Source organism: Lissotriton helveticus, chromosome 7, assembly GCF_964261635.1.
Source record: "Lissotriton helveticus chromosome 7, aLisHel1.1, whole genome shotgun sequence".
In the NCBI taxonomy this organism is placed as follows: domain Eukaryota; kingdom Metazoa; phylum Chordata; class Amphibia; order Caudata; family Salamandridae; genus Lissotriton; species Lissotriton helveticus.
The window spans coordinates 1,509,855,979-1,509,871,114 of NC_136068.1; the positions used below are offsets into that span (position 1 = coordinate 1,509,855,979).

General features: G+C 43.5%; 1 protein-coding gene across 5 annotated transcripts in view; it reads left to right on the top strand.

Moving 5' to 3' along the window:
- Positions 1-15,136, top strand: part of LOC144767510 (sulfotransferase 2B1-like) — an 858,831-nt gene that overhangs the window by 596,792 nt on the left and 246,903 nt on the right. For all 5 annotated transcript variants that reach the window (XM_078650929.1, XM_078650931.1, XM_078650927.1 and 2 more), the window contains one exon: positions 14,693-14,787. In XM_078650929.1, coding sequence (XP_078507055.1) covers positions 14,693-14,787 — 95 coding nt within the window. The remainder of the gene's footprint in view (positions 1-14,692; positions 14,788-15,136) is intronic.

The window sequence follows — 15,136 nt, forward strand, 5'->3', positions numbered from 1 at the left end:
TGACAATTTATTCTTTTAGACTGAAAATGAATATTGTGATTCCAAGGGTAGCACAATAAAACACAAGAAGATCAGGGTTAGAGTGGCTGAGCTTAAAGAGCGGCTGCCACTCGTGTTTGTAATTCATACACTTGGTCACCAGCATATTGGAGTTCTCGCTGTTGGCAACGGTCTCGCTGACGAGGCAGCAGCGACATTTGTAGTTGCAGCATTTACACGTTCCAAAAGTAAGATTGATGATGACATCTTGGCTGCTATTACCGCAACAGAGAAGGGAAGTAATTACCCTAGAGGTTTCCCTTCAAAATACTCTTATCACTTAAGTCCTGATAAAGTTCCTTATGTGAGAATTAACGACGTCGGTGACAGATTGATTCCCAACGCGGACCACAGGTCCACACTGATTACAGCAGCTCATGAGGGCATGGCCTCAGTCCTTGCCAGCGTCTCTGCTACTGTATCACTTTTACAACAGTGTTACTGGTGGTGCGGATTGGACAAACAAATACGTGGTTATGTCCTTCATTGTGACATTTGCCAGCAGATTAAACCTTCAAGTGCTGCACGCCCCCCCCAGACACAGTTGTACATATCTAAGAAACCACTGGGTTGTGTTTATGTAGATCACTGCGGTCCTTCCTCCTCTGATACTGCATATAAGTACATCTTAGTTACAGTTCATTCTTGCAAGCGCTTCGTGTGGGTGTGGCCCCAAAGGAGTGCTGATTCTCGAACTGTCATAAGGGATTTGCGTGTCTTTGTGGGATTTTTGCATGTGGTACCTTCCACTCGGACCAGGGTCCAGCGTTGGCCTCTAAGGCGTACAAGGATGCCATGCGTTCATTGGGGGTCAAAGTCAAATTTTTATCTCCATTCCGGCCTGAGGACAATAGTGTTGTGGAGCGGATGAACCGTGACTTAAAGCAATCCTTGACAGCTGGAGTTTTAGGTACAGGGCGAAACTGGCTAGCCCACCTCAATTGCGTTCAGCGTGCCCTTAATCTCCCTAGAAGGTCTCTGGGTGGGCGGACCCCTTACGAAATGCTCTTTGGTATAAAAATGTTTGTTCCGGACCTTGAGGGTCTAGACCTGGCGGCATCTGCCGCTCCCTTTAACGTAGATGAACATTGTGCTGTTTTCCAGAATCTACAAAAGACCCGAGACAGTCTTGCAAAGGAATATTTGCCTTCCACATTCGATACTGCGATGCAGATCCCGGTAGTTTGCTGGCTACCCCGAGTTGGTGAACTGGTCCGAGAGAAGGTCGAGAACAAGAAAGAGTTTGGCCCCTCATATCGTGCTCCAGTTCCTGTACTTGGCGTGCAGGGCACAAGAACAGTCATTTTACCTCCACTTCCTGGTCGAAAGGAAAACATGTACATCTCTATTGACAATGTCAAACTACAAAGAGTTGTTGTCAAAAAAGGAGGGGTTTGGCCCAAAGTATTAGAGGGTAGGTAGGGCCAGTTATACTACATAAGAAAAAAATTACCTATGCCTCTAACCACATTCCAAGGTAGAGCAAAAAAACGCTTCATAGGTTTCTCAGACACCTCATCCTCTGACTCTTCACCTGATTCAAGGCCTGGTAATCCAACTAAACAAGGGCCTCCGAACAAGCCTTTTTTAGCCAGAGGCGGAGGATCAAGGGTCCGATTCAAACAACCCTGGGAGATGCGAACAAGCAGCACGTACTACAAAAATTTGACAACTCAACTATTGTAAACCTGTCAAACAAACAACTCATAAAAGACGAAGAAATAATTCTGTCTCTAGGGTTAAAGTTTGTCCCCAAGAGACAGACCGACTTCACAAAGGTAAAACTAGAGGCTTTGGATTTTTGCCGCAAGATCCGGTTAAAATCCCACTTTGCCGGGACTGAACCGACATTGAGTCAAGAGACGACTGGCCTAAGAGTGAAATCTAACTTCACTCCCACTCAGAACATACCAAAACAAATCTATGCCTTTGAGCAAGTAGTGTTATCCTCTATCTCTAAATTGGAAAAAACTAAGGGCTTTGTACAGAACAATATTAGCAAAGGCCAATTAACAGCTATTCGTGACCTAAAAGCAGACCCCTCGATTGTGATCAAGCAGGCGGATAAGGGCGGGGCAGTGGTGATCTGGCCCGGCACCATGTATCTAAATGAGGGCAAACTTCATGTTGAGAATCACGAGTGGTACAGACGGGTGAGAGAAGACCCCACTTGTGAAATACAAGGCAAAATTGCACAAATAACTAAAAATGGTTTAGATGAAGGATTCCTGGGTCAAAAAGAATTCCAATTTTTGAATAAAAAACAACCAAGAACCCCGGTACTGTATTTTCTACCGAAAATACATAAAAATAGCCAAACGCCTCCAGGTAGACCGATAGTTTCGGGCTGTGACTCTGTTCTGGAGCCAGTCTCGAAATATATCGATTTTTTTCTCAAACCATTCTTGCCCAGTGTTAAATCTTACCTCAGAGACACAACAGACTTTATCACAAAAGTGGAGGGAACAACATTTGATGATGGCATACAGATGATGGTGACATTAGATGTCACATCCCTGTATACCCATATCCCCCAAGATGAGGCACTCCAAGTGATGGAACTTTACTTGGATTTGAGGGAAGACCACACAGGGTACCAACATCATTTATCATGACATTGGCTGAAATATCCCTTCGAAACAATTATTTTAAGTTTGAGGGTGACTTTTTAATACAGATTAAGGGCCCAGCGATGGGTTATCCTTATGCACCGGAGATGGCGGTTTTGTATATGGCCCAGTACGAAGAGAGATTTATACACAACAACAATCCATTTAAAAACAACATGCACCAATGGCTGAGGTATATTGACGACGTCTGGCTCCTGTGGCAGGGGAGCCAGACGGAGTTGAATCATTTTCATGACTGGTTGAATTCAAGGCACAACGATATCAAATTTTCCATCGAGTCTAGCAAAGCAAGGATGACTTTCCTTGATGTTGCAGTATGTCCCTATAACCAAAAATTGACTACTAGTCTTTATAAAAAAGAGACAGACAGGAACACTACACTTCACTACACAAGTTTGCACCCACAGTGTCTAAAGGAGAACCTCCCTTATGGGCAGCTGTTGCGGATTAGGAGAAATTGTACAGATCTGGCAGAGTTTGAGGACCACGCAATGTCATTCTGTAAGGAAATGGAAAAGAGAGGTTACCCCAAGAAACTCCTTAAACATTCCAAAAAAAGAGCAAGGTTTACCCCTAGGGAAAATTTGTTACAGAAAAAGGAAAAGACAGAAATGGATAAACTCGTATGTATCACAACATATGGGGCCCATACCAACAAATTTAGACAAATTATCTTAAGGAATTGGCATTTGCTTGAAAATTTGGAACATCCCTTAGCCAAACCCATTTTCGCCATGCGCAAGAATCCCAGCATTGGCCAGCAGATAATAAGAGCAGACAGCTACATCCCTAAACCAAAGAGCGACTTGATCACCAAGTGGAATTTAAAACCCATTTGTGGACACCACAAGTGTGGGAACTGCATGGCCTGCCCCGCTACTATAGAAGGAAGTTCATTTGAACATAATGGAGTGAAATGGAGACATGAAAGTTTCACAAATTGTAAGACTAAGAACGTCATTTATGCAGTGGTATGCCCTTGCAATAAAATATATATCAGAAAGACAAGCCAACAGATTAATGTGAGAATCACACAGCATAAATCTCGAATTAGGAGAAAAGTCCTGACAGCGCCTATGGTAGAATACTTTTTAGCTGTTGAGCACAGCGAAAATGAACTGCGATGGACAGTTCTTGCTTGGATTGACCCAAAATCTACATGTATTGAGACCGCTCTACTGCGGAAAGAGGCATATTTAATTATGAAATTTGATAGCATCAACCAGGGCCTCAACTGCATGAGCGAGCTAAATAGAGTTTAGAAGTCTCATGAGCTGTAATCAAATATATGGCGCTGCTGTCAGCTTCAGGTCTTGTGTCTCTCTAATAAAGTATGAATGGGATCAATATCGATATGTTGGAAAACACAACCGACTTGTGAAATTGAAATGGTTACTTTGGGCAAACGAATTGAAATACATGACTTCAATGAACTACATCTCCCAGAAGTCATCGTGAATGCAATTTAATCATCCCTTCCCGTGATTGGTCAGAAACGCATCACGTGACACTGATGCACCATCACATGACGTGTGAATCTGCTCGGCGAGCTGCTAGCAACAATGGAGGCAGATCCCCACTTGAAAACTTGAGCCTGAAGCTTTATTAGGTGAGCAACACACATTGTGCACTTGCATCTAAGTGCTTCCAGCCAAAAACTATTTTTACAAATCCCTTACATTTTTGCCCCTGCAGTCACGAACTATATTTAAAGAGAGTGAAGGACTGTCAATTGTCACAACATTTCCTCTGCGGGTCCACGCCTTTGGGCCCCCCTCCCCGAGTAAGTAAATAACTTGCACTCAGTTGTCACGTTTAAAATTTATATGAACAGACACCGCGAAATCGCATGTATTATTTCTCTTGCAGAAGTAAAGACCTGCAACTGCTGTCTATTGCTTACAAATCGTCTTGGCCACACAATATTGAAAACCAGGTAACCCTTTTCCCTCTTTCCCCTTATACATAGCTATCAGACAAAAGAATTACGCCCCATGAGCTAAATAATTTATAATGTACTTTATTGCAGATTGGCAACCACTGCTTGTCACATATTGCTGATGGTCACATCAAACCGGCATAATGCAGGTATGTGGCCACTAACTTGTTCAGATAGAGAAAGAATTAGGGTTTTGGGAAACGCCTTTTTTAAAAAATAAAAACTCAAACCCTTCTCCCCTTTTTTTTGTCACAAACAGTCTGTTCGTGAGAAAGACTAACCCAGCCCTGATGAGAGTGCGGCAATTGATTTAACTGGCACTCGAAACGCGTCGGCAGATAAAGGAACTTAAACTCCTTGGTTAAATATTGCAAATACACCCCTTTATGTCCCTGATATTTCAGAGGAATTGATTTATCCTAAATATAAGGGTTTTAGTTGTCTAATTTATCATTTTGTATGACAACTTTGTATTTTGTATTGTGTATATATTGATTGTTCTTTGTGACATTTCATTCGTTTGTATTGATGTTTGATTATTATGAGTTTATTTGTAATTGTATGTCAAAACACATTTTCACGTTGTTCATTTTCACTGTGTAAGTACTAATGTGGTATTTCGTTTAGTTGACTGTGTTCTTTTTGTGATCAAAGATATTAATTGAAAAAAATAATGAAATAAAAGGCAGAAATTACTGCTAAGGTAAACGTATTAGTTTGCGTTCATCTTACTTCACATGAATAAGTGTTGTGAAGTCACTACAAACTACAAAGAGTGGCCCATTATTCTTAGTATGACGCCTGCGGTCTCTAGTCCAGCAATGCTGCGAGACTCTGTTTTGGCCCCGGCACCAACCACCAAGCCTGATGTTACCATTGAGATGAATACAGTTACAAATCCTTTATTGGATTTTACCACCTGGTTATCCTCTTGATGATATTGAATACACTTACCCCACAGATTTATCAATGCCCGATTTGGAGACCTGTGTGGCTAAGCAGTCACGTTTTTCATTTGACACTGACTCTAACACATCAAAGCCACTGTTAGAACTGGGGGTCTCTAGTTAGCAGAGGTAGGTACCACTGTCCAAATAGGGACCCTTGCTTTTAGTCAGGGTAAGGAGGAAACCCTCTGAGATAACACCTGCTCACCCTCTAGGTAGCTTGGCACGAGCAGTCAAGGCTAATCAGAAGGCAATGTACAAAGTATTTGTACCAACACTCACAGTAACACAGTGAAAACACCACAAACTGACTCCACAACAGTTTAGAAAAATAAAAGGTATTTAATCTAAACTACACAAGACCAAAACGACAAAAATCCAACATACACAGTTCAAGAATATGGTTTCAAAAGAGTTCTTAAGGTTGCAATAAAATAAACCACAGATGCGTGAAAAGTTTACAGTTGCGTCACGTTTAGCCAACAGTGCCTTTAGTTGCGATAAAGTTCCAAAAGCAGAAGCTGGTGCGGTGGAAAATAAGCGATGCATTGCTCCTGAGACCTTGGGGAGGTGATGCGACAACCCCGCTGCAGCAGTAGGCGTGTTGCGACGAATCCGGTCTGTATGGGGAGGAAGGCCACTTGAGTGGATTCCGGTGCATAGGTTCCGTAGGAAGTTAGTTCTCGCAAAGGCACAATGCGACGATCTCGTAGGGGCTGCGACGATCTCCGGGGCGACGATGCGCGATCCAGCGGCGATCTCTCTCTGTCTCGCAGCTCCTCGATGCGATGGCTCTGCAACGATGTTCGCAGGTCCATAAGCAAGCGGTGCGGCGATCTCACCCTGTGGCGACAGGCTCTGCGACGAACTCGCAGTGTTGGTAGTGTTCTCTCACCGGCCTGGTGCATCCCGCAAACGAAGGATGCGACGGCGCTGGCAGCGGCAACAGGCGCTGCGACGATCTCGGCCTTCATAGCGGCGGGAATTTCATCGCACTGTCTGTAGCAAAGTCTTTAAAGCTTAGTTGTCAGCTTCCCAGCACAGGTACAACTTCCAGATGCACCACACATGGGCCACACACTTAAGGAAGGACAGAACTCTCTCAGTAGAGCTCAGGGGAAGCTGGGGGTGAAGTCCTTTTGTGCCGCGGGCTTCAAAACAGGGAACCAGCTCTTCTCAGGCCTTTGGAGATTCCTTCAAGCAAGGGGACACAGCGCACAGCAAAGTCCTTCCCCTCTCCTGGGCAGCAAAGCAACAGCAGGGCAATCCAGCAGAGCAACAGCTGGACAATCTTCCTTCTTCAGTTTCAGCTTTCTCCTTGGCAGAGGTTCCTTTTTGATTCCAGGATGATCTAATTTTCTGTTGTCAGGGGTCCTGTACTTAGACCCCTAAAAGTCTTTGTTCTCTTTGTGCAAGTGGGCCCTGAGCCCGGTCTGAACCAGTTGTGGGTGTTCCTCGAGCACTTTGTTTTCCTGGCTTCTCCTTTCCTTTCAGAGGAGGGGCAGGGTCGTCAGCCACCCAGCAGGAGGTGGAGCCAGCATTGTGGAAGGCAGGCACAGCCCTATTCAGGCCCATGTGCTATCTCCTCCCACCACTCAAGTCGCAAATGCAGTCATTCAGCCTAGGGCTGACTCAGCCAGCCTCCTGGGGAATCCCCAGCCTCTGTCACTCTCAAACCAGACAGTCAATACACAAACAGGCCAAGGTACACAGGGAGGTCAGACAAGAGAACATCAACTCTCTAAAAGTGTTGTTCTCAAACACAGGATTCAAAAACAACCTTTCCTAAAAGATGTGTTATTAAATTCTGAGTTCAGGGATACTAGACTCTTATGCCCTCATCGCAGCCACCGACGACATCCGGACCCTGCTCGACAAGGGGGAAACAGTGGCCCTCATCCTCCTGGACCTCTCCGCTGCGTTCGACACGGTCTGCCACCGCACCCTAGTCCAGCGCCTCAGCAACATCGGTATCCAAGAGAAGGCACTGGAGTGGATCATCTCGTTCCTCGCCGGAAGAACACAAAGAGTCCGCCTCCCCCCGTTTCGCTCCGAGGCCACCGAAGTCATCTGCGGCGTCCCGCAAGGATCTTCACTCAGCCCCACCCTCTTCAACATCTACATGAAACCTCTCGCAGCCATCGCATGCCAGCACAACCTCAACATCATCTCTTACGCCGACTACACCCAGCTGATCCTCTCCCTCACCAGAGACCCCGACACCGCCAGAACCTGCCTACACGAAGGGATGAAAGACGTCGCCGAGTGGATGAAGGACAGCCGCCTGAAACTGAACTCGGACAAGACGGAAGTCCTCATCCTGGGATCTTCGCCCTCTGCCTGGGACGACTCCTGGTGGCCCCCAGCCCTGGGCACCGCACCCAAGCCAACCGACCACGCACGCAACCTGGGCTTAATCCTGGACCCCTCCCTCTCGATGACCAGACAAGTCAATGCCGTCTCCTCATCGTGCTTCCACACCCTGCGTATGCTTCGCAAGATCTTCCGCTGGATCCCGACCGAGACCAGGAAGACTGTCACCCAGGCACTCGTCACCAGCCGACTGGACTACGGAAACGCCCTCTACGCCGGAACCACAGCCAAGCTACAGAAAAGACTCCAGCGCATCCAGAACGCCTCCGCCCGACTCATCCTGGATGTCCCCCGACGCAGCCACATCTCCAGCCACCTGAGGAACCTGCACTGGCTCCCCGTCGACAAGAGGATCACGTTCCGGCTCCTCACCCACGCACACAAGTCTCTCCACGACCTGGGCCCCAAGTACTTCAATGACCGCCTGACCTTCTACACACCCAGCCGCCAGCTACGGTCCACCAGCCTCGCCCTCGCAGCCGTACCACGCATCCGAAGAGCCACCGCCGGAGGAAGATCCTTCTCTTACCTGGCTGCCAAGACTTGGAACTCCCTCCCCATCCACCTTCGGCTGACCCAGGACCATCTCGCCTTCAGGAAACAACTCAAGACCTGGCTGTTCGAGCAGTAGCATACCCCTCCCTCCAAGTGCCTTGAGACCCTCCCGGGTGAGTAGTGCGCTATACAAATGGCATGATTGATTGATTGATTGTCCTATCTTGTTCCTATGGGAAGATATGCTGGTAGCTACTGTAGCCATCATTCCCCTTGATAGCCTATGGAGCAAGATAGCCTTGCAGCAGTGAAAAACGAAATTGGCTGTAATTCACTACCACAGCATGTCGCCTGCACCAGTACATGCTCTACCTTTCACATACACTGCACCCTGCCCAAGGGGGTACCCTGGGCCTTCCATAGTGGTGACCAATGTGCACGAAAAGGGAAGGGTTAGACCTGGTCAGTGGGGACACTGACCTGGAGGACATTGCAGTTCACAGACTGCACACAGGCACTGCGGTGGCAGGCCTGAGACACCATTTTGGGGCTACTCATGTAAGTGTCACAATCAGTGCTACAGGCCCACTAGTAGCATTTGTCATCACCAACCCTGGCACACTCAGTGCACTGTACTAGGGACTTCTTGGTGATACAAATATGCCAATCATGTACATCCAATCATCATAACAATTTACACAGGGAGCACTTACAGTCTGACACTGATCAGCAGTGGCAGTGTGTCCAAAGTATCTAAACCAGCAAAAACAAAATCCAGCACAGCATCAAAAATACAGGGGGTGGAGGCCAAAAAGACTGGGGAAACCACGCCAAAGATGCCAGGTCTAACAGCCCCCCTCTAACATTTCAGTTTTTGCTGTTTGGTTTAAGAAACATTTTTTGATTCCTCCGTGGACTTACATTTGGCTGGTGCTTTTTTCAATTTTTTTTATTCATGTCCATTGTTTTTGTGATGTATTTTTTCCGTCCTGTAAATGGACACTATGTTAAAGAAAGAACTACAATTAGATTAATTGATGGAACTTTGGCACCCCACTCCTCATCACACAGACTTTTGTAAATATCACTGCTTTCCCTGTCTTAGATGGGATTGTATGGGATGCTGTTAAATTTCAGATACACGGACCCGCAGAGGTTATTAATGCCCCTAATGTGCTTCGTGTTTCAATGGGGGATGTGGTTAAACAAAATATACGCTCTGATGACTGGGACGTCCAAACCATAGAAGCTCTGTTTTCTGATTTAAAGTATTATGCTACCTTTGATGCTGAAGATTTGTATTTAGACTCTGCGAATTATGGTGATTTGTTTTGTTACCAACACTATGGCAATCACTTTCTGCACAAAGCAAACACATTAAGGAATGTGGTTAATTATACAGAGTGGGAACAATGTCCCGCTCCTGTTGAAGGCAGCTCCAAAACTCTTTTGAAAAAGTTTTCCTACTTTACTGATTTTAATCAATCCATCCCGGATGCATTTTATTTTAAGATGACTGAGAAGTCCTCTTCTAAGGTAAGACTTACCCACACTAAATTATTATATTCAAAGTCCTTTATCGACCAATTGGCAATAGGAGGCTATGAGCTGTGGATAGATAAGATTAATCTTAAACCTGTTTGGGGTTCTAAAAATTGGCAAGTACAAGGCACTGAGGCTTTGCATCGTGCATGTCTCATCCCAAACCATATGTTGTTTCTGAACTCAACTATTTCACAAACCACCTGCTTTGGATTAGCTCCATATAAAACATTAAATGCCCCTCTTTACCTGATTTGGGAGATTACCCCAATTGGAACAATCACACCAGTAGGTCCCTTAGTGATTTACAGACTCTGCTACTAAATTTGTCTTTTAACATTTCCAGTTTGGATCCCCAAGGCTGGCTGTTATGGCAAAAAAGTGCAGATTCATGCCAGGATCGTTTCCTGGGTTTGGCCCCTGGCTATACACAGGTTTGAGTAGATCCACGTTTTGAAAGTGACCATTCTGTCACTACCTATTCTGTAGACAAGCTATGTCAGAACTGGCTCAAACTCTCCACTTTAGTGTCAGTTAAACTTCATTTGTCTAAATTGACTGACGATGTTGATTGGAATGACTCTATCTTGTAGTAAAGATATGTATGGTAAAGACTATTCGTGGTAACCACACATGCGTTGTAATGCATGCGTGGTTAAATTTTGCATGGAAACTGACACGTTGTAGTGGCCCTATCTCGAAAGTATGGGACAGAAGTCATTGCGCATCCCAGAGCTTGCGTAATGGGAACAGTAGGTCAACCCAGAGAGTCTATGGCATAGGGTTGTTGTTTGGCTTAAACGACGGACGTGAACCAGAGGTGAACATAAGAGGTAAAAGTAAAATGTCATAAAAAACAAACAAAAACAAAAGGAAATGGAAAGAGAGGATAACCCAGCCCCTCTCCCACCCTTCCTATCCCTCCCTCCCACCCTACCCACCTCAAATACTGGATGTGAGGATGGAGACAGAGATGCAGAGCTTGCTCGGTGGTGTACAGCTGAGCAATCATCTTAGTAGTAAGGAGAAGTATCCAACTTCAGGAGAGACCACATAGAAGCTTTGGGTAAATGTCTAGTTATATTATCACAAGATCTACATGTTGTACCGTTGAAACAAGTGGGTACTGGAACAAGCCCTTCTAATCGCATGTACGCGCAAAATTTTTGAGTGTGGAGAGAGGCATATGATGTAGATTGGGGACCGATATTGTTGGTGAATGAGAGCCACCCCAGAGAAAAGTATCACAGTATCTAATGCACAAATGTGTAAAACACACGAACAGCGAAGAAAGAACTGTATGTGATGGGTACAGACTGTTAAAGGTGTTCTGATAGAGTGCCTATGAAGTGGTATTGTAACTAAATTAGGTTCAAGGAAGGTTGACCTATGTGTTCACGCAAATGAATGTGTGTCCATTGTCATCATGTTTAGGGAGAACATGCAATTTAAGAACGTGAGCATGTAAAGATGGCATTTCTTAACAAGGCCTAATAACTCTACATGACAGTATAATTAGACTCTGTGCATGGTGCTCAAGGATGCAACTCCAAGATGTCGATTGAGTTGAGTGCGATCCTGGTGGATTTCATGGCGAAGGTGTTACTGACTAATGTAAAAAGGCCTCTACTCGAATGACCTAAAGTATTCTTTTCTTGCTAAGCTTTCATGTGTGGTGAAATTAGGTCAGGTTGAATACTGAGTTTTTCCAAAATTCTTGGAAGCAAATTACTTGGCAGAGAGCTTACAACTCAAGAAATCTATCTCCTAGGGTCTGCAGATGTGCCAAACCAGTGATGTTCCATGAACAAATTGTAAATACTTGACCTCAGGTTGTTATAGAATTAAACAAAAGGTTAGGAGTCCTGATTAGCATTAGGGTTGGCCAGTGGATTGAGATTAATTTAGAACGGGGTAACAGATCTATAATCAATTAAGGTATGTTGATTTTTCAAGATAGCAAAAGTCACGAGATTGTGATTGAATTCAATGCCTTTCATTTTACACGTCCTTTTAGAAATTGGTGTCATGAATCCATTACTTAAATAGCTTGGCCTAAGGATATTGTAGTTTCATGACTAAACTGACTATGAAACCCCTTTGAGCCAACTCCGATATCCTATCTCAAATCTTTGAACCTTTAGATACATTGCTCTACTTTGTTGATGTGACATCGCCTTTGTAACTCTGATGAGATCTAACTCATAGACTAATTAAATTTAAGGTTGTAGTCTACAGTTCTGGAAAATAGTTAATTAATTTAAGCATGTTCTGGAGATTCAGAATGTCATGTGGACATTGAGACAAATATGTTAGATGTATATTTACCTCAGTGGGTAGGTGGTTATCATCATTATCTACCTGAAATAGCTTTTTGTAGCAGGTTGATTGGATGAGTAGTTCCAGGGTCTATTTTATTAGAACTGGTGCAATGCAGTTCACCAAGAGACTCAAACCGAGTCCTGTCTCTTTCTCAATCCCAATCTTCATAAAAATATATATATATATTGTTAATTGTAAGATGAGACTTGTTGTTACTCTATAGGCCTCATATTTAATCCATGGTTGCCACAATCTTATTTTGCATATTGTTAATCTGCTAGCATCTTTATATTGCATGTAACAGAATTTGATGGATCCTATTTGCCTGATACTGGTAAGGACCAACTCTTGGATGTCACACACATGCTTCACCTGTCATGTGATCACAGTATTTATGGTGCAACTTGGGCTAACTTGGTATACATACTCTTGATTTATTTGTAGGGTGAAAGTACCATTTTTTGGGGGTAGGGGGCTCTAATGTAGTCTCATCCACTTTTCACCTTCAGCTCATTTGTGTCCAGATATCCTGACTTGTTCAGTGTAGACTTCAGGAGTGGTGTTGCATGCTCTTGTTTGCCCTCATGCATCACTCTGGTAAGAACTAGCTGGACCTTATTTACCAAAGTGAATGATTACGTTTTGCACTATTTTTGGCATCACCGATGGTACTTGTGAGCCTGCATAACCACACAAGACTCCCCATCCTACAAAATACAATACCATGGTTAATGCTAACAGGCAACTTTAATGATTTTTTTGTTTTGTTTAAGGATCAGACTTGTTTTTAACTCCACTACTAGATTACATTTCTAACGCAAGGGAAACGTGCTAAGCAAATGTTCCATTTACTGCTGCTTCTTATGCATACTCTCAAATACTCTCAAATACACCTTGCAACATTTTACTGATAAGATTATTTGTTCTGAAGAATTTTGTCAGGATTTGTTTCTACAAGGTACATATATACCTATCTCATATTGCTGTAGTCACTTTTCCAGTACCCTTGCTTCTTTACCTGTTCTGTCTTTACATGGTTAATGTTTGATGACTTTTGTGATTCCTTCTACTCAACGATCTTTGATTCAATACCTCATTGGCAGCTGTCCGCTTCTGCCATGGAATTGATGAGAAGCTAGAAACTGCCATGGCTTTGCATCCCTACTCACTCGGTGACACTTCACCCCATAACTTTACTGGGATACCTGTAATCTAAAGCACCCAGTTTGGAGGAGTAGTGTCACATACTGATCCTTTTGTAAATTGTGCTATGGTCTACCTTTATGATGGCGATCTTCTGCATGTAGTGAAAGTAATGCAGAAGCCATGTCAGTTTTACATTGAGATGGAAAAAGTCTTGGTATACCAATGAGTTACAATTGATAAGTTCATTAACAAGGTGCAACAAGACTGAGTATACTGCAAAATCATCACCGTAGAGGCAAAATGAGGTTGGGGCAGATATAGGAAAATTGCAAAATGAAACCACGCAAGACCACAATAGAGGACCAGACACACTGGTGAGACTGCACATGATTGCAAATGAACCCCACCTAGGCCAATCAAGTGTATAAATGACGTTGTGAAACACTGATAAGGTGTGATTGTGTTATTGAGTATCAACCTCATTCCTCATTGGAATGGAGGCACACAGGGACAGATAGGTTGCCTGTGCCCACACTAGGAAACCTAAAATAGGAAAAAGGAGAAATGAAAGTGAAAAGAAAGATTATATATATTTTTTTTTTTTTTTTTTTTTTGTAACCGAAGTTTATTCAACAGACGAACGTGATGAATGAGCAAGTGTGGAAGCATCAATGGGGCACCATTGAAAAGAAAGATTATAGATCGGGTGGTTTCATGGACAATAGATGAAGAAGACAGACTAATGCAAAGGAAAGAGGGAAAGGTGAAGCAATAGAAGGAAAGGGAGCAGATCTAAAATTGAAGTACATCAAGGTCAATGCGTCCTTCACAGCACCCTCTTAACGATGACAGTACCAAAGATATGAGTAGCAATTGTGAGAAATGATCTTTACAGTGGCGGAGGACATGTGGCCTACCACCAGTGTAATACGATGCTCACATAAAGTAAGTCTAATGGTCTTGGGCCAAGTTCATACTATAAATCTGCACAAAAAAACACAAATATACGGCAAAACATGTTGACTTGTGCAGCATTTTTGTGATCATGTTTTAGAACCTGGTGATCTGCTGCTCCTAGGTTTACTCCTAGAAACATTTAAATAGGATGAAATGTGAACACCTCATCCCTTATATGGTGTCTGCCTAAATAAGAAAAAGAGCCCCTCCCAGAGCAGCCATAATTTCCAATGACAACAACTGTAGGCCCATGTTCAATAAACAGCAGAAACATTTTAATGTGTTTTTCTTTTTTCGTTTAGTTCCTTTTGGTTCCTGGTTTGATCATGTCAATGGATGGATGAAACTTCGTGGCCAAAGCAATTTCCTTTTACTTACATATGATGATCTCAAGCAGGTAAGGTTCATCTAGGAACTGAAATAATTCAACAATTGGTTATGAAAATATGTTTTAACAGTTTTGCAGCAGGCACACGGACACTGATTCTTTAAATATAGAAGCATATGCGTTGAACACTACTTTTTTGCATTTACAAAATACTCAGTACTTTTTCCATTTATCTACGGATGTAAACAAGATTTCCAATTGTATTTATTTAGTTTAGCTTATGTCACGCAGAGTGTAATTGACAAAAGAGTTAAAGGCGTTTGTACCTTTTGATGCAGGGTATATGTGATTTACTTATGTGGGTCACCTATTAATACGTGATAATCATTAGAGGAGCTACAAAAAGGTAAGAAATATG